Consider the following 18,984-nt stretch of genomic DNA (forward strand, 5'->3'; position numbering starts at 1 on the left):
TGTTGCTAAAGAACATTAATATGAAAATGTAATAGGCTGAATGGGAAAACCATGCACGAATGGACATTTTACCCACTTATTGCATAAAGTAAAATGGTATATCAATTCATTCCGTTATATCTTTCATAACACAGTAGTTGAGAATCATATCTAAACAAAGTTTAGTTTAAAAAACTTTTATGAAAATGTATTGGTTGATAATAGTAAAAAAAAAAATGTTTGGCCTATAGGCATTTCATTTATTATTATTATTTTTTTTTTAAACAAGTGAGTCCTGGTGTCCAATTACTAGGGCATAGCGTCACATACACTGTAAAAAAAGGGCAAATTTTGAACTTTTGCAGTACAATGGACCTGGATGTTTAAGTTATTTCCACCTAAATTATGTAAAACTGACTTGAAAAAATTAGTTACATCTTGTATAACTAATAAAAAAAAGTTTAACATTTCTTAACTTATTTTGATGAGTTAAAACAATGTAAAAACATATATTGTCATAACTTATTGAACATATAATTTTTTACAGTGTATGAATAACGTGTACATATTAATGAATATGAATTTTTATTTCTTTTCCCCCTCATTTGTTTCTTTTATCTAGGCTAAACAATGTAGGCTAATGAAATGAAAAAGAAAAGAAAAATACTAAATTTAAAAGACTATTTTCCTGGGTCTTAGGAGGGTATTTTATTGATAAAGATAATTTAAACAAAATCAACAATCAATTAATCAAGCGATCAATTCCACATAAATAATATTCAAAAATACTGCCTATAGCATAAAACATACACTCTAAACAAAAATGGTGCTATATAGCACTAAAAATGGTTCTTTGGCTCGTAATCATAGGGGAACCTTTTTCAGTGCTATATAGCACCTATCTTTAAAGGTGCTATATAGCACCTTTGTCAAATGGTGCTATATAGAACCATAAGGGGTGCCATATAGCACCAGGAGTGGTTCTTTGGTTCGTAATCAGAAGAACCTTTTTTGGTGCTATATAGAACCATAAGGGGTGCCATATAGCACCAGGAGTGGTTCTTTGGTTCGTAATCAGAAGAACCTTTTTTGGTGCTATATAGCACCTATTCATCAAGTAGCTTTCTAGCACATTTGTCAAATTAGAGGTGCAATATATATATATTTTTTTTATATATATTGTTTTTTTTTTTAGATAGTAGGGTCCATTATCATGTCAGACACGCTTCTGATGTCAATAAGCTTCTTAATTACAACTTTTACTTAAAAGGTAAATGATAATTCTAACCAAATTGTGGTTTTAAAGATTTAAAATACTGTATTAAATGCTTTCTGAGAAACAAAATAAATTACACTTTCAAAACCATTTAATTGATTAATCTTAGTAGCAAATAAAATCAGTGCTGACAAGTCAGGGACTATATATAAACATTACAATATACCTTGTACACACATATAAAAAATGCAACACACTTGAAATATGTACATTTTTGAAAAAGAGACCTGTTGTGTTTTTTACAAAAAAAATTTATTTGGAAAATTTTGAGTTTGTAACAGATTAATGAGTGAGTGGAATTGCTCAAAAACTTTAATACAATCACATGCAAACTGAAAAAAATAAATACATAACTGGAACACTGGAAGAAAGCGAGAGAAAACATAGAACCCTAAAGTCTACTCAAAGACAGTAGTTGTAAACCCTTCTACAGGTATTATAGACCTCTTATGATTACTTTTCACCATTTGAATTCATTCTACATACAGATGTATGATACATACACTCATGCATTCATATTAACTAATTTATAATAGCTTATTATATACAAGAAAACTGCTTATACAACCATTTGCAATCAGAGTTAAAGGGTTAGTTCACCGAAAAATGAAAATTCTGTCATTAATTACTTACCCTAATGTTGTTCGTTTCCCAGTCTTCACCTGTCCAATTTTGGTGAGCTTGTGCAAATTGTACCCTCTTTTTCCTATTTGTAGTGGAAATGGGTGGTACCCGGTGGGGTCTTCTGCTGTTGTAGCCCATCCGCCTCAAGGTTGTGCGTGTTGTGGCTTCACAAATGCTTTGCGGCATACCTCATTTGTAACGAGTGGCTATTTCAGTCAAAGTTGCTCTTCTATCAGCTTGAATCAATTTTGGGTGAACTAACCCTTTAAGCTTTCAAGCCATTTGCAAGTCCTTCAGGATTTTAAAAACAATACATAAACTGGAACTGAAACTGGAAAAAAGAGAGAATATATCACTTAAATCTGGTCACAGATTGAATTGTACACATCTTTTATGGTGACAGGAAGTCCGGCTCCATCCTTTTATTTTAAAACGACAGTCCAAAAAGGTCAATGTATTTTTGAGTCCTGTAGAATACTGGACTCCAAACACAACACACACACAAGAGTAGGCCCCAGTGCCATTGAGATGTCCTCACTCTCCTCAGTGATTACCTGGCCATCCAAAGTGAGTAAAATGTGGTCATACTGCAGGGGATGACCCTCCCTGCAGCCTTTAAGCACCATCTTAGGTGTTGGGATGTCAGAAGGGCTGGTCTGAGCATGGCCCTGGAGGAGAGGAAATAATAGCATTAACCATCTTCTCATATTTATTTCTATATTGAATGTAATTGTTTCTTCAATTTAATAAGATAGTTTGAAGAGACCAACAAACAAAAAAAATAATGTTTGAATTAAAATAATTTGCATAATAAAATGCGAGTGTAAGTAATAGGGTAGTGCTTTGATTAGATTGTGCTTTACACACTAGTAAACTGTTCAAGGCTCACCTCAACTTCAAACAGCAACCTCGGGTCATCCTTCAACAGTGCAGGCATAAGCAAAACAGTTGGTTCCAACTGTAGGCCTTTAAACAAAATAACATCATTAGATTAACATAACATGGGGGATGCTTTTAGCCAATACTTTTTTTGTTTGTTTTAACCTTCATTACTGTTTAATGCCCAAGGTATATTTAGTTTTTTATATGTACGCTTAGTCGAACGCATTCCTTAGTCGGGAATGCAAAACAAGCATGGATGAATGTCAGGTGATACAGTGTTCTCTGTGCAGGTGGTGTGCGATGTAGATGACTGGTTAGTAGGAGAACCAAGCAGACAACACAAGAAAAAGAAGACAGATGACAGGTCAGGAACAAAAGGTAGGTTTCTCAGGTGAGTATAAAAGTATATAATATAATTTTGGACTCTAGTGCAAAACCAGGCCTGGTCTGTGATGCTTCTCTTTGTCGAAACCAGAGAATATGGTGGCGTGGAGAGAGCGCAAGTAGGGTATGCTAATGAGTGATAACGATGGTGATAATGAGGAGTGGGTGTAGATGTGGAACAAGAGGAATGCTGGGGTTGTTTGAGGGCGTCTGCATCCTGGACTCATTATGGTTCATCAGAGCAGGTTGTCTCCAGGATGGTACAGGGAGCCGGTTGATTTGGAGACCAGGGCGCAGTTGGCAGTTCTGGAAGCCATGGCGGTGCAGGCGGTTCTGGAAGCCATGGCAGTGCAGGCGGTTCTGGAAGCCATGGCGGTGCAGGTGGTTCAGGAAGCCATGGCAGTGCAGGGGGTTCTGGAAGATCATGGCGGTTCTGGAAGCCATGGCAGTGCAGGCGGTTCTGGAAGCCATGGCGGTGCAGGTGGTTCAGGAAGCCATGGCAGTGCAGGGGGTTCTGGAAGATCATGGCGGTGCGATGCAGGTGGTTCAGGAAGCCATGGCAGTGCAGGGGGTTCTGGAAGATCATGGCGGTGCGATGCAGGTGGTTCAGGAAGCCATGGCAGTGCAGGCAGTTCTGGAAGCCATGGCGGTGCAGGTGGTTCAGGAAGCCATGGCAGTGCAGAGGGTTCTGGAAGATCATGGTGGTGCGATGCAGGTGGTTCAGGAAGCCATGGCAGTGCAGGCAGTTCTGGAAGCCATGGCAGTGCAGGCGGTTCTGAAAGCCATGGCAGTGCAGGCGGTTCTGGAAGTCATGGCGGTGCAGGTGGTTCAGGAAGCCATGGCAGTGCAGGTGGTTCAGGAAGATCATGGCGGTGCAGGTGGTTCAGGAAGCCATGGCAGTGCAGGCGGTTCTGGAAGCCATGGCAGTGCAGGCGGTTCTGGAAGCCATGGCGGTGCAGGTGGTTCTGGAAGCCATGGCGGTGCAGGTGGTTCAGGAAGCCATGGCAGTGCAAGGGGTTCTGGAAGATCATGGTGGTTCAGGCGGTTCTGGAAGCCATGGCAGTGCAGGGGGTTCTGGAAGATCATGGCGGGGCAGGCGGTTCAGGAAGCCATGACGGTGAATGCGGTTCTGGAAGCCATGAAGGTGCAGGTAGTTCGGGATGTCAAGGCAGTGCAGGGGTTGGAACCGATGTGTGTGTGGCCAAGACACATATGCTAGCTGCATTATAGGCACAGAAATGTCCTCTGGGATAAGAGTAAACTCACTAACTAGAGTGGGCTCATGGACTAGAGCCTCTGGACAAGGAAGGTAGTTGCTACTGGATCCTAGAAAAGGAAGTGAATTGAAATCATTGGCCATTTTAGGACACAAGTTCAGACGAGAAGTAATTTTAAGAAGGGAGTTCTGACAAGGCACCCATCTTAGGATGAGACTCTGGGGCTGGCTGTAAAGCATACTGGGGAACAACGCTCTCCAGTGAATTTCCAGCTCATGTTTTCTTTTTGTGGTTTGGTCTTCTGTCATGCACAAGCAAGAGGCCAGACAAGGGGGATAAGTGAAACAACAAGTCTTTATTGTAAAGATAGGATAACAAAGTGGCAATGCAACAATGATGCTGGTTTACTGAAGACTTAGCTGGTGGTGATACGTGGTTCTCTGTGCAGGTGGTGTGCGATGTAAATGACTAGTGATAAGAAGATCCAAATAGACAACGCAGGAAAAAGAAGACGGATGACAGATCAGGAACAACAGGTAGGTTTATCAGGTGAGTATAATAGGTAAGCACTCCAGTGCAAAACCAGGTAGGGTCTGTTGTGTGTCCTTTTTGAAGAGACCAGACCAAGTGGTAAAGTGAAGAGAGCTGAAGTTTGGTGCGCTAATGAGTGATAATGATGGTGATAGCTTGCAAGTGCAACCACTGAACCCAGTGAAGAATGAGGGATAGTGAATTTAGGCCTAGTCCACACGCTCACTGGCATTTTTATAAACGGAGTGTAACGCCACACCAGCGGAGGGGGTCCTTGCCTGAGTATTGACTGTGTACCGCTCCCTTTGCATCTACTTGCACTTCCCTTTTGAACTGGCCTGACAAGCCAAACCCACATCAAGATGTTGACTCAGACTCACCGTTGACAGGGCTCAATCCAAGGGGCGTGATAAACGGTTGTCTTTCAAATTCCCTCTGCACGCAATAAGTGCTACAACCAACCAGAGCAACGTGAAGTGGAACTAGTTGATTAAACATTCGCCGTATCCGGTCGGTAAAACTCTGAACACATCTTCCCTTTCTAAAGGATGATTTCAGTGCCGTTCTTTGTTCTTTTCTCAAAGAAAAGCTTAACTCCAAATCTTCCAGAGCCGTGGCCAAAGCCGATTTGAAAGACCGCCGTTCGCCAGCTTCTTTGTTTACAAGTTGCATGCGGAACCTACACAAGACCGCACATCTGCTGGAGTGCCGTCAATATGTTAAGCCCGCCCACCAACTTTAAACACAATGTGATTGGCCTGACCAGAGTTTATTTTTTCCAGTTCACAATTTTATGAGTTAATAGACCACACTCGCTGCAAATTAGATTTGCTGCTGCAAGGGTGCGTCTAGACTTCAAGGCTACTGTGAAACAGCATTTAGGAAGAAACTGTGTGTTTGCACATTGCGATTGCCAGTTCATCTGGCATTGCCAGTTCATCTGCCTTAACTGTCTGTACCCATTTAAAATGATAGGCAACCACTGCATTTTAATCACAATCCCAACAAAGATGTTAAAATAAGATTGTATAATTTTTCTCTTTTGAAGCAAAAACAGAATGTTCAGACTTTAGCTTTGAGAAATGATGCTACATAAAACTTCATAACAGGCCCAGAAAAGAAACTGCATGTTAATTTTCAAGTCAATCCGGGGTGCATTTCCCCATCATTAGCCAACTATGGTCGCAAGTTCCGTTGTTACTGACATAGTTCAACGATTTGGTGTTTCCCGACACCATTGTTCCAATGAACGTTCGCAAACTGCATCGTAAACTTGTGTGGTTGGAACGACAGCTCTAGACCTTTGGTTAGAAGCATAGTTTCTTGTTTGCATGACGTGGACTTAAAAGGATACTTTACCGCTTTTTTCACATTAAACTATGTTATTCCCTTAACTAAGACGAGTTGACGCATACCTCTCTCGTCGGAGTGCGTGCACTTAATCTCTCTGACGCGCGCTGACGATCTGATAGCATTTAGCTTAGCCCACTAAGCCCAGTTCATTCACTATGGTACCAAACAGAGATCAAGTTAGAAGCCTCCAAACACCTCCACGGTTTCCCTATTTAAATACAGTTACACAAATAGTTGAACGATCAAGTATAGTGACACAAAATAAAATGTGGTGCTTTTCTAAGCCGATTAAAAAGGAGAACTATAATGTATGGCGGAATAGCACTTAGTACTCAGCGCAGTAAAAAGTCCCGGGTCAAACATCCTACCTCACATCTCCCCCTCCCCCCATTGCCAGAAATGAGAGGGGGAGGGGGTGATGTGAGGGACAATGTTTCAGCCGGGACTTTTTTCGAATACATACAAATGTCCTTTATGTATTATGTATATGTATAAGGCCATATCAAATGACCTTTTTTGAAGAGTGCGCATGTGCGGACGCGCTCTAGGACGTAAGAAAGAGCCTTTGATTGAATCAGGAAATGAAGCAAAATAACTGAGAAAAATAAGAATTAGGCCTCAGGTGCCATGTCCATAATTTATAGCAAAAGATCTAGCATGAATTCTATCTCAAAATAATTAATTAAAAGCAGTTATTACTCCACCACCTGCGTTACTTTGTTATACGGGAAATGCACTCCAGACCAACAGAACTGTAGGTAGACCCAATTTCTTGTTTTGTTGAATTATAGCACCACCCTAATTACCTTTTTTTAGCCTGCCATCTTCACAGTCGCCAATCTTTCGGCTGAACTTGTCCTTAAGGGGACTCCGTGAAACTTGAAGGCCTCTGTTCCATTGCAGAGAGCTGTGTAAGAATTTGTTGGCTAAAGTAAAAAAAAAGACATATTAAAAAATAGTCATACATAAGGAGGCAATCAACACACTACTGTACTTACCATTTTCACCAGTCTGAAACGAGTCTCCTCTGTGCTATGGTTGGACACAAAAATTTTCCACACCATCCTTTCTTTGAGGAGCTCTATGTTTGGTTGAAGCTTCTCTAGATGTCCCCTAATACTTTGTTCATCTTCTCCTGCATCAACCTATAGGGGTATTGAAATTGGTACAAATGTGGGTACAAATACAAAACACACTTACACAGGAATCTATAAAGATTCATAAAATTTGTCTTAGATGAACAGACACCAAAGTTCTGCTGCTACACCAAATGTGAATTGAGAAAGTTTGTTTGACAGCCACCATTTAAATGTTTATACTTTAAAAAACAAATTTGAGTAGAAATATGTAATTTGTTTAGCAAATATTTTAACTTTATTATTATAAAAAAAATCCTTGTGTAATTTAAGTGTTTGTACAAATCTGTTCAATTTTACCTTCAATATTATAGTAGGCTTCAACTGACTCCCATAGTTTACAGCATCAGTTAAGAGATGTGTATCCTATTCCTTGAGAAAATTTGCCATGCATGTGGCATACCTGTTATGTAGCCAAAAATAATCGATATTGAACCAAGCTGTTCTTGTGACAATTAATTTAATTTAACTCTTAATTTTTTTTAAATGACATAAACTAAATAGTTTTTCAATTATCACAACTGTTATAACAGAAACACTGGCACTGGTTATTCAATAAACAGATATTACTGTTACTAAACTCTGCTCAAAAGAAATGTAATTACAAATTGATCCATATCGTGATGTGTATCGTATGGTGACATTGATGATGCACAGCCTTAACTGAAAATGATCTTCAAACCAATTCATTAACAGTTACATGCAAATATGCATGACATGAAATAGGCCAATGTTAATAATTAAGCTAATGATAAATAGCCTAAATAAATAGAGCTAACTTTTAGCCTAACGTTAAAGAATTTGTTGTTTGCTTCCATTCCAGTTACATTTGCATAGAAGTCTTTGACGTAACCTTACACTATGTAATGTTACACCTCTTGCATGGAAGATTAAATACATTATTTGAGCTTTAAACGGTTAACATAAGTAGGCTAGCATTTAATTTTAACTTAATAGTTAAGAAGTTGTGCATATGTTATTTTTATTTCATATTCACTAACGTTACTAGACACAGCATCCATGGGAACGGTGCAGCTATATAAAGCCCACCTCTAGGACCGTGGCTGTCATCTCTATCAGCGATAAAAAAAAAAAAAAAAGATTAAATAGTTAGTCACGAAACGAACGACCACGTTAGCCTTAATTATTACTTAACGTTACACTTCAGTGTTAGTTAAGCAACAAATATCCCTAACCGCATCTCCTTAACGTTAACGTTAAACCCCCCTCTGTCTCTCGAGCTTTGTCGGTTGACGTTACACCAAAGACGTTTCAGTGTATTTGGTTGAAATAACTTAACGTTACTAAAACGTTACTGCTGCAACTCTGGCTCGAGTGTAAGAAATTATTTTCTTTTTTCTTTTTGAGCGTCACTAGGATGTTATTCGCTTTGTTTATTGGGAAAAAAAATCGTTAACTAAGTTAAATTAACGTTAGTCAACACAGTTGGTCAGGCTCCACACAGTCGGCTAACATTACTCAAAACACGGTACAACATTTTAAAATACCAACAAAATTTCCCCCTAACAAGTAACTCAACTTTAATAGCATATTTATGTGACAGTTGGAGGTATGACACTCACCTGGGCAAGATTCTTTCTCTCTCCTCAGTCTCTCTTCATAACGACGCCGGCTCCAAAGCCAAAGGTCCAACGAGCAACGACACAAATGACGCAGTTTCTCGAGTAGGACCGCTCGCGCACAAACAGCGTACATCTGATTGGTGCGTTTATATATATATATATATATATATATATATATATATATATATATATATATATATATATATATATATATATATATAAACGCGCCAATCATATATATATATATATATATATATATATATATATATATATATATATATATATATATATATATATATATATATATATATATATATATATATATATGTATGGACATCATAATATTTTATTAAAGCTAGACTACACAAATGAACAAAACATAAAATTAAAATAAAATAAATGTTAAGATAACTTTGTTTTGGCGCTGTAAATAACATTTTATAGTGGTGTGATAAAGTGAAATCAGTTTCCAGCTGAGAATTTTTTTTCCAAGAGGTTTTTTATTATTTTTATTTATAATGTATTGGGTATTAATATAATAAGCGATTGTATGGGTGATGATTTGAAAATGGTTCAAGTGTGGATTTGATTTGGTAGCCGCCTACAGTTATAATTTGTGTGTATTGAATACCTATTGTGTTTTAATTTTAAAAAGTTGGGCAGGCCCCATATTCATTAGCTTAATTTTTAATACCAATGGCAAAAAGCTGTTTTGAATCACTTTGCTGGGGTCAAAAAGTGTTGTGTTTGAGGGCTCTGAAATATTTCATTTGGGGGCCTTTGGGCCAAAAAGGTTGAGAACCATGTTAACTTCATGTGAATATTATTATTTTATTTAATGTTGTTTTGTAATCAATTCCCCAACTAAATTAAGAAACTAAAAGAGAGATAGAACCTAGAGGGGCTTTTTTTAATTTATGACAGTGGTGCTATATAGCACCTTAACCACCCCAAAGAACCACTGAAGAACCGCTGAAGAACCACACAGGGGCTTTACAGGTTCTTTATATGGTATTGGTGCTATATAGCACCTTATCCACCCTAAAGAACCGCTGAAGAACCACTGAAGAACCTTTTTTTTTTAGAGTGTAGGCCTACTTGGGGTTCTTTATTTTAATTTAAATTTAAAGGGACAATATATCTTTTTAAAATAGGCCTAGGTAAACTAAGTAACTAATGAACTAAAATAAATAAAAAGCAAACAAATAAATAAATTAGCCTACGAATATCCAAAAATATTTAGCATAAAACATACAGTTTTTTATTTTAATTTGAATTTAAAATAAAAACAGATCATTTTAAAATACGGAAAAGTAACAAACTAATAAAACAAACAAACAAATAAACAAACAAACAAATAAATAAATAAATAACATAAAACATAAATAACGAGTATAGCCATACATTTTTGCGCTACTGTTTAGCATAAAATATAGCTTACACTTGGGCTTCTTTACTTTAATTTTAATATAGCCTATTGAAAGGGACAAAAGATTAAATTAAATAATTAAATAAATGGCTTCATTATTATTATTATTATTATTATTATTATTATTATTATTATTATTATTATTATTATTATTACAGCATCTAAAACTAACGAACTAACTAACTAACTAACTAACTAACTAACTAACTAGTGTTGGGTGTAACTAGTTACTAAGTAATATATATATATATATATATATATATTATATATATATATATATATATATATATATATATATATATATATATTATATATATCTATATATATCTATATATATATTACTAGTATATATTATATTAACTAGTAATTAATTACTTTTTTTAGAGTAATTTACCCAACACTGTAGGCTAACTAACTGAGTGAGAGAATGAATAAAATAAATAAATGCCATTTCCTAAACTCCAACAACTCTCAACTGTCATACAACTCTTAACTAAATAATCTTAAGTTTCTTTATTTTTCTTGTCATTTAATAACGAAGAGATTAAAAGACAAGATAATGAAACGTGGTTTAAATTAGTCGCATTTGGTCTTGCATTGTCTGTAGTGGACTATTCTGAAACCGTGCACTACATGTTCCATAATGCTTCTCGGCACACACGTCATCAGCGTGCGTTATTTCGAAAGTGGTGAGCTGGCTTTGGAGAGCGGGTGAGAGAGATTATTTATATTTGATCAAAGCATTTCATTGTGCGTATTAAATGTTTATGTTCAGGAGCGGGTCATTGTTACTAAGTTAAAAGAGTTACCTCTGTTTTGCGTTGGCTGTCAGATTTCATTGTAACCACCTGTAATCATTAGCATTTATGCTAGCTGTCCAATCTGAGAGAGGTTCTCTGTAAATTTAAAAGTAAAACGCCAGTGCATTTATGATTTTTCTGTAATTTTTATAATTTATTTATCTTCCGACTTCGCCTGTCTCAAGCACTAGCCATATAAATTGTGACTGTCACTTGAATGCATTGCATAAAATAGATTCTTGATAATGTAATGTAAAATGTGTATATTAATAATTACAGTTTTGATACAAAACAATATTCTATGCATGAACAAAACGAAATTAATAGAGATGTGTGGGTCTAAAATACAACATATGTTAAACAGTACTGTCTCTAAACTAACAGAAGCGTATTATCCTCATAGGTGGATTTTTTATTTTTTACTCTCCGCAGTCCTCTGAACCATGACCAAGCTTCTGGAGTGGCTTCTTGGTGTGTCACTGATTGCCATAGCTTGGGGACTCGTTACCTTTGACCTTCTTGATTTGCAGCTGCCTTCCCAGTATAAAGAGCTGGCATGGCCGATCCCTGTATATCTGCTGGTGGCGTTCGGCTGTTATTCACTGGCAACTGTCGGCTACCGTGTGGCCACATTTAATGACTGTGAGGACGCAGCCAAAGAGCTGCAAGCCCAAATAAAGGAAGCCAAAGCGGACTTGAAGAAGAAGGGACTGAAGATGTGAAAATTAGCTACTGTTTTTTTTCTCTTTGTATACAAATGCAAGTTTAGTCTCATTGTTTCGGTTTACTTCATGTCCAACATTTCCTCTACATTGACGCTAGGCTAGTTCTATGGATGTCTGGCTGGACTATAATATGCACTGAAAGCTGCCCAGCTTGGTTCAAGTCTTTATTTCAACATGATGTAAATGATGGTTTTGAAGTATAAACATATGCTAACCTGTGAGTGATCTCTTTCCAGCTTCAGGACAGGCTTATTTAAAATGTTACTGGCACATTCATGTATTGTCAATGGAGAGCAGTGCTATTTTTGTGCAACCTCTAGTCCAGAGTGTCTGTATTTGCATTGGCCGATGAATGAATACATCTTTTTTTGACCCAGATGTTTTTAGCAGAGTCAGAATTCTGAGTCAGACTTAGAAACAAACCCACTATGGGTAGCGTTTCAGTAAATCAAAAGACATGGAATAGAATTTTGATTCAAAATGTAAAATATTGGGTTAAGTCTCACACTGTTAAAATGGGGTTCTAAGCAAATTTGTAAAAGGTATCCAAGCAATTTAAAGCATTGTAAGGGTTAAACCATTTAATTTGAACATCATGTGGGTCATAATAAAATAAGTGACGCATATGTTAAAGAAGTAATGCACAGATGACAGATTTGTACTCATAAACATTCCACATGATGAAAATTTATGTTTGATACAAAATGTGTGACTTTGATACAAAATACAAGCTGATTTGAATCTGTTTATACTGTGTTTAATTCATGTTCTGCTGCACTGTGCATTAAAATCGGCATGAAACAGAAGTTGTGAAAGGCAATCGCATACTCTCTTGAGTAGATACTTTAACTTTTGAATAAGTAATCTATTTTGCAAACCGTTAAACAAGTATGTTAAGTATGTTCTATGTTGTGTAAATGTGTGTAGTATGTGTAATCCGGACATACTACAGTCATCATGTTGTCATTGTCGTGTGACCCACCAGCATCAGTTGCATCGCTTCACTGCCATTCGCAGATCCTCATGGGATGGTAAAAATGTTCTTCATGTGCACACTTCAGAATCTCGCCGGAAGTAGTAGGTCATCCTTTTGCTTTTTGCCTTCTCTTACTGCGCTTCTTTTGTCACATACTGTTTTCACCTACTAGTGAAGAAAGATTTCAGATGCAGCCCAAATCGTTTCTTAGTTATTGTAACTTATATTTAAGTGAAAACAATCCTCAAACAAGAAAAAAAAACCATAGTGTCATCAGAGAAGAGATTGATTAAATATTACGAGGGTAGGTGGTTTTAAAAAAATGTGCTTGGATAAATTTATAATACTGCAGTCCATAAAATTGCATATTATAATATTGGAGTTCCACAAGGCTCTATCTTAGGTTGATTGCTGTTCAGTATCTATGTAAATGATATACCAGATGTCTGTCCTCCAGATGTTATTTGTCAGATATTTGCTGCTGATGTTGCTTTGTATGTACACACAAACGGTCAACAACAGACAGCACAGAAATAGACTGATACCATGAATCAGGTTTCACAATGGCTTATCAAATCACGATTACACCTTAAAGGGATAGTTCACCCAAACATTCTGTCATCATTTACTCACAATCAAGTTGTTCCAAACCTGTATGAATTTCTTTGTTCTGCTGAACACAAAGAAAAATTAATGAACAAATGTTGGATGAATGGAAGAATGTTTGTAGCCAAGCAAAAAAAAAAAAAAAATGCTGAATTAGTACTTATTTTTAAGATTTGAATGATCTTGAAAAAAAAAAAAAAATCTGTTGTGAAGTAAATAGACAAAAAAAAAACAAAAAACAAAGTGAAGTTTTATTAACTAATTTCGGGAGGAGCACGTTCAGATAATGTAACCTAATTAAGCCATGCGGACCAGGTCCAGATAATTAAACCTAATCAAACACGAGTGGAGCATACTTAACTAATCAATTCATCAATAACAGGTGGAGCGTCTATATACAGCTGTCTTACCTTCCTTCAGTTGACATTTACTTAGCATCCCTCCACCACCCCATCTCCTCACTGTGATTTAATAAAACTCTGCGGTACTCTGGGTTCGGGCAAAAATCGAGCCCGGAGCCCTCCCCTGGACGGCACGGCAAATACGCATAATCTTTACTCTATTTAATTTGATGTAAGTGTGAACTCGTAAATTTCTATTAGTTATAATTTCTATTAGTAATTTCTATTAAATCTAATTCTAAATCTAATCTCTCCCCCCCCAATAAAATAAATAAATTAAATATTGTAGAAATTAAAGTGTAAATATTAACATTATAAAATTAAGTAAAATTAAGCAACTTTTCTGATACGGGCGCTCCCATCGTGCACTGGGGTTTGAAAAATTAATAAGGTTGATTTAATTATTTATTTATTTTTCTTATGTGTGTGCAATTTTCCAGCTCTATTTACACTGTTTTATCATTAACCTCCCATTTTGTGACATTTGGAGTTCATTTTCTACTCAAAATGACACATTTATACTTAAAAACTATCCACTGTAGTCACAGTTTATTGTGTATCAAGTATTAAGGTCTTTGTGTTCAGGTGGGTATGAGTTTACTATTATGTGGTGTACACAAAATCTACTGTGTTATTTACGCATGCAGATGTTTTTAAGTAATACACTTCAAAAGTGGGGCTTAATTCAGTGTTGTAGTTTCTGAGTAAAAAGTATTGCAAAGGAAACTTCAACTAAGTTGAACTAAGTCAACCTTTTATGGCTAAGTAAGAAGGACTTATTTTCTTTGTTAAATTTACTTAACTTAGTTAAGCAGAATTTACTTAATTCCATATGTGAAATTGACTTAAATACTTGTGCAAAATCTTTACATTTAACTTATTTATTTTTTCAGAGCACGAGCTGGTAATAGGATTGATTGTAATGTACCACTGAGAATAACTTTGGTCAGCTGTCTTTTGCTTTCAGAGGAACACATGAGTGGAATAGATGTCCAATGTGTTGTAAGAATTGAAACACATAACAGGTCATTGTGGTTTCTCTAAAAAGCTAAAAATATGGTCACAAAATTGTGACCATTTATAGACATACTGGTATGGTATATGTATTTTTGGGTTTAAATGTAATTTTTTTGACTTTCCTGTTCTTTCCTGTCCTTAACATTATCCTGTCAAAGGACTATTGATACAATTTTTACATACTGGTATGTATTATTAATATGGATAGAGGTGCTGGTATTGACATCACTTTGCACAAGCGAGTTAGCATTTTGGTTTTTTGAATGGGGGTTTGTTTAAATGTCTGAAATAAGATCTGAAATGAGATTTGTGGTAAACACAAGCTCAAGAAGACGCTTTCACTTTTTATTCTATGACATAAAATACATCAGCATTACCCCACTAGTGATTAAGCCGTTACGTGTCTTGAAAAAGGGGATGGTTAACAAGTGGCCAAATGGAGGCTGTCGAGATCATGCACAGCAGGTTAACTCACTTTTACAGCCTCATTGTGCTGCTTATAATGGTGTTCTTATAAACTATTCTAACTAAAACATTATGGGGAAATGGTTTGAGATAAAAACGTTGTGATGGTGACGTTGAAATCAAGTGATGGTGGTGTAGTTTTTTTTTTATAGCTTACCATTAGCTTTTTATTTTCTGTCGACTGTATTTAGGCTTCAACATTCATAAAAGTTGTGTTTATATCTGATTTATTATCTTGATTTCGAGAACGTGTAAGTACCATAAACCTGGGTTGATCACAGAGCTTGTATTTAGCGATAATCCGAAAGCCTATGGGAGCATCCTATTGGGTTTTTATTGAGGGAACCAGTGCGACGCAAACTGCCGGTTGGCCTACAAAGTGACATCATACCTGCACTACTCTTGACCAAGATTAAATAAATACATATAAACCAAGCATTGTCCATTTTGATTTCATGGTCACTTTATATGCTGGTTTCAAAAATGAAGTTCTGTGCACATAAATTCTAAAATATGATCCACGTCCAAGTGTTGGCTCTTAAAACACTAATCCCAAAGCCACTAAGTGCACACGGGCGCTGTATATAGTGCTGAATTAATCTGGTGCTTTTGGCAAGCAAAGCTCATTCGTTCTCTTCAGGCTTATTGTAGGCTGCTGTAACCTCAATTTTTAGGCCCCTTATAGCCCCTGTGAGCAGGCCTATACCTGTCTGCAGAACAAGAAAACTTTTTTTTTTTTTTTTAAATAAGTTTGCACTTTCTCATACGAGGAGGCTCCGCCCAAAAGCTGATTGGCTCCTGTTCAAAGCTCTGATGTCACCCCCTGCAGCCTCTTACAAGCTGTTGTTAGTTAAGGCCTGTTTTTCACAAACCCATAGTAGCATATGAGAGAACAGCATCAGCATTTTGCTCTGAAACCACAGAATGATTAACACCATGTTTATGCTTCGAGATGCAATTTAAACTGAAAAACGGAGCTAAATCACAGTGTTCAGAGTTTCGAATATGTGTGCCTGAAAGATTCAATGGCCCATTATCGAGGAACAAGAAAGAAAATGTTCTGCTCTATGGTCATTTTCTGCTCCAGATCAATAAATCTTTGTGATTTGTCAGCCTGGGCAAAAAACAAACATCCACTTTTGTGCTCCATTAAAGAATGAAACTACAGATTTAGAATGACATGAGGGCGAGTATATTACAAATATTAATTTAAGTCCAACAGCTTTTAGATGCTAGTGAACAAAAAGTAATAGTTATTTCAAGTGTTGGTTTTCAAAGACTGATTACATCGAAAAAGTAATATTTTGTACAAGCAGATTTGTCCCAGCTGACCTGTTTCAACTGCCTTTAGGGGTTAGAGACGCCAGATTTTGTGAAATGTAAGACAGGTCATGCTGCTGTTGTACATCAAGATACCTTTATGCCCCATACTTCACATTTTGTCTGTTATGCAACATGATACTTATCATTGGGAGAATTAACTATATGTGCCTCATTTACATTGAATACACGGTTATAACTCAAACCAACTGTGACCCAAAAAAGGATCTGGACACTTAAAGGAACACGCCACTGTTTTTGAAAATAGGCTCATTTTCCAACTCCCCTAGAGTTAAACACTTAACTTTTACAGTTTTTTAATCCTTTCAGCCGATCTCAGGATCTGGTGGTAGCACTTTTAGCATATAATATACACAGATCATTAAATCTGATTAGACCGTTAGCATCTAGCTCAAAAATTACCAAAGACTTTTTTTTTCTATTTAAAACTTGACTCTTCTGTAGTTATGCTGTGTACTAAGACCCAAAGCAAATAAAAAGTTGTGATTTTCTAGGTTGACATGAATAGGAACTATACAGTTATTCCTGCGTAATAATCAAGGAACTTTGCTGCCGTACCATGGGTAATAGAAAATAGTCCCCAGCTATAGGTTACTTCAAATGTGTCCGGGACTACTTTTGTGTAGTTGCAGAGTTGATTAGGCAAATTAGGTCTCTAAATCTGCTCTCCTTTCTGCCCAATCTGTTAAAGGACAACTCCGGTGAGAAATGAACCTAGGGGGTAATTAACACATGGTTACCGAGTAGATTGTTCTCTGGGATGCGTTTTCATGAAAATCGAATGTAAAGAGTTTTGTCTCTAAAAATAGATGAGCTTATAATGCTAGTCTATGGGGCACAGGGTAGTGAAATTAAATCGCTAGTTAATACCACTAACAAGGCTCAAAATAGCCTCACACTAACACGGTAGCATAATGAGGGTCCCTACATGCAAACCGAAGCATTGAGAACTTTGTAAGTGTATTTTCAGGCGTGACTTTTTACTGCGCCGAGTCGAAGTACTCTCAGAAGTGCAATTCCGCCATATATTCCGCAATTCTGTCTCCCTCACGTGAGGGAGGATGTTTCAGCCGGGACTTTTTATGAATGAACTAGGTTTAGTGGGCTAAGCTAAATGCTATCAGATCGTCGCCGCCCGTCAGAGCGATTAGGTATGTATCAACTTGTTTTAGTTAAGGGAATAATGTAGTTTAATATGAAAAAGCGGTGAAGTATCCCTTTAAGAGTTATACAAAATGTTTTGTTAAAGGGGACATAATAATGCCCCTTTTCACAAGATGTAATATAAATCTCTGGTGTCCCCAGAATGTGTCTGAAGCTCAAAATACCCCCTAGATCATTTATTTTATTACACGGCTCTGTGAAAAACTTGATTCTGATTGGCCAATCGCGCATTCCAGCGGTACGTTATTTCCAGATAACACCCGCTCATACGGGTACTACGAGTTATCTTGACCGGTACTACTTCTATGCTTAACGCTGGCGCCATCTTGTGGACTTCAAACACAACTAACGTTACAACAACTGCTTGGATTAACGTTAGCCTGGACTTTTTAAATATAACTCCGATTGTATTTGTCTGAAAGAAGAATGTCATATACACCTACGATAACTTGAGGGTGAGTAATTCATAGGCTTGGTTTCATTTTTGGGTGAACTAACCCTTTCAGCATTCATTTTCAACATTTAGCAAGGGCATGTTGGAACTGTTTTCCTTCGCGGAAGCTTTGCGTAAAAGCTAATAAAATATTTAATCTCGAGACAATATTTAGTGTCTAATAATTATATATTTGAGACTAGTAGCCGTGTAATAAGCGGGATAATGTACACCCAGCCGGTTTTTATCGCAGAATAAACCCCTTCAGAGTGATGCAAGACTCTTTCCTGATCACTCTGTCGGAGTTTATTCTGCGATAACAACCGGCTGGGTGTACATTATCCCTTACATAACGTATCAAATGTGCCCCTATTTGGGTGTGAGCAAAAACATGCCAATTTTGTTTGTCCCTTTAAATGCAAATTAGCTGCTGCTTTCCGTGTCTCTTTCTTTTACACGAGCTTCGGATACAACGTCAAAAATAAAACGAATCTCACTCAGCAAAAATGTCAGAAATAACCAGTTGTGGAGTGCAGCGGAGAAAGATGGAGAGACGCAGGAAGCGGTTGCAACTTTTAGACTGTACCTGGACGTTTCTGAAAGGTTAGTGGATGTTACGTTGATTCAACTCATCGACTAGCATGTGCATGTTAATCGATATT

General features: G+C 36.9%; 2 protein-coding genes and 1 long non-coding RNA gene across 8 annotated transcripts; 2 read left to right on the forward strand and 1 right to left on the reverse strand.

The window, feature by feature from the left end:
* Positions 1-1,412: 1,412 nt before the first annotated feature.
* On the reverse strand, positions 1,413-9,077 carry LOC137048295 (uncharacterized). Of its 4 annotated transcripts, XR_010899366.1 has the most exons (6): positions 8,966-9,021; positions 7,683-7,785; positions 7,245-7,391; positions 7,053-7,172; positions 2,769-2,845; positions 1,413-2,547 (listed from the first exon to the last, which is right to left on the reverse strand). It is a non-coding gene; the product is annotated as an uncharacterized lncRNA (long non-coding RNA). The 4 variants fall into 4 exon arrangements; XR_010899364.1 differs by having other exon boundaries at positions 1,415-2,547; positions 7,683-9,077; XR_010899365.1 differs by lacking the exon at positions 7,683-7,785 and having other exon boundaries at positions 1,416-2,547; positions 8,966-9,055.
* On the forward strand, positions 2,852-7,038 carry LOC137048294 (PE-PGRS family protein PE_PGRS18-like). Of its 2 annotated transcripts, none has more exons than XM_067426402.1 (2): positions 2,852-3,526; positions 3,627-7,038. In XM_067426402.1, exons 1-2 carry the CDS (start codon positions 3,374-3,376, stop codon positions 4,362-4,364), a joined length of 891 nt encoding a protein of 296 aa, XP_067282503.1. In that variant the 5' UTR covers positions 2,852-3,373; the 3' UTR covers positions 4,365-7,038. The 2 variants fall into 2 exon arrangements, with proteins under 2 accessions (XP_067282503.1, XP_067282504.1); XM_067426403.1 differs by having other exon boundaries at positions 2,852-4,023; positions 4,214-4,343.
* A 1,930-nt stretch (positions 9,078-11,007) lies between the features above and the next one.
* dpm3 (dolichyl-phosphate mannosyltransferase subunit 3, regulatory) lies at positions 11,008-12,725 on the forward strand. 2 transcript variants are annotated; one of them, XM_067425398.1, is made up of 2 exons: positions 11,008-11,105; positions 11,598-12,725. In XM_067425398.1, exon 2 carries the CDS (start codon positions 11,638-11,640, stop codon positions 11,914-11,916), a length of 279 nt encoding a protein of 92 aa, XP_067281499.1. In that variant the 5' UTR covers positions 11,008-11,105; positions 11,598-11,637; the 3' UTR covers positions 11,917-12,725. The 2 variants fall into 2 exon arrangements, with proteins under 2 accessions (XP_067281499.1, XP_067281501.1); XM_067425400.1 differs by having other exon boundaries at positions 11,011-11,105; positions 11,627-12,725.
* Positions 12,726-18,984: the final 6,259 nt, after the last annotated feature.

This window comes from Pseudorasbora parva, chromosome 19 (assembly GCF_024679245.1).
Source record: "Pseudorasbora parva isolate DD20220531a chromosome 19, ASM2467924v1, whole genome shotgun sequence".
NCBI classification, from domain to species: Eukaryota; Metazoa; Chordata; class Actinopteri; order Cypriniformes; family Gobionidae; genus Pseudorasbora; species Pseudorasbora parva.

Coding starts and splice junctions, on each gene's coding strand:
- LOC137048294 (XM_067426402.1), top strand. CDS start 3,374: ATGGTTCATCAGAGCAGGTTGTCTCCAGGATGGTACAGGGAGCCGGTT. Junction 3,527..3,626: donor TGGAAGCCATGGCGGTGCAG/GTGGTTCAGGAA, acceptor ATGGCGGTGCAG/GTGGTTCAGGAAGCCATGGC.
- dpm3 (XM_067425398.1), top strand. CDS start 11,638: ATGACCAAGCTTCTGGAGTGGCTTCTTGGTGTGTCACTGATTGCCATA.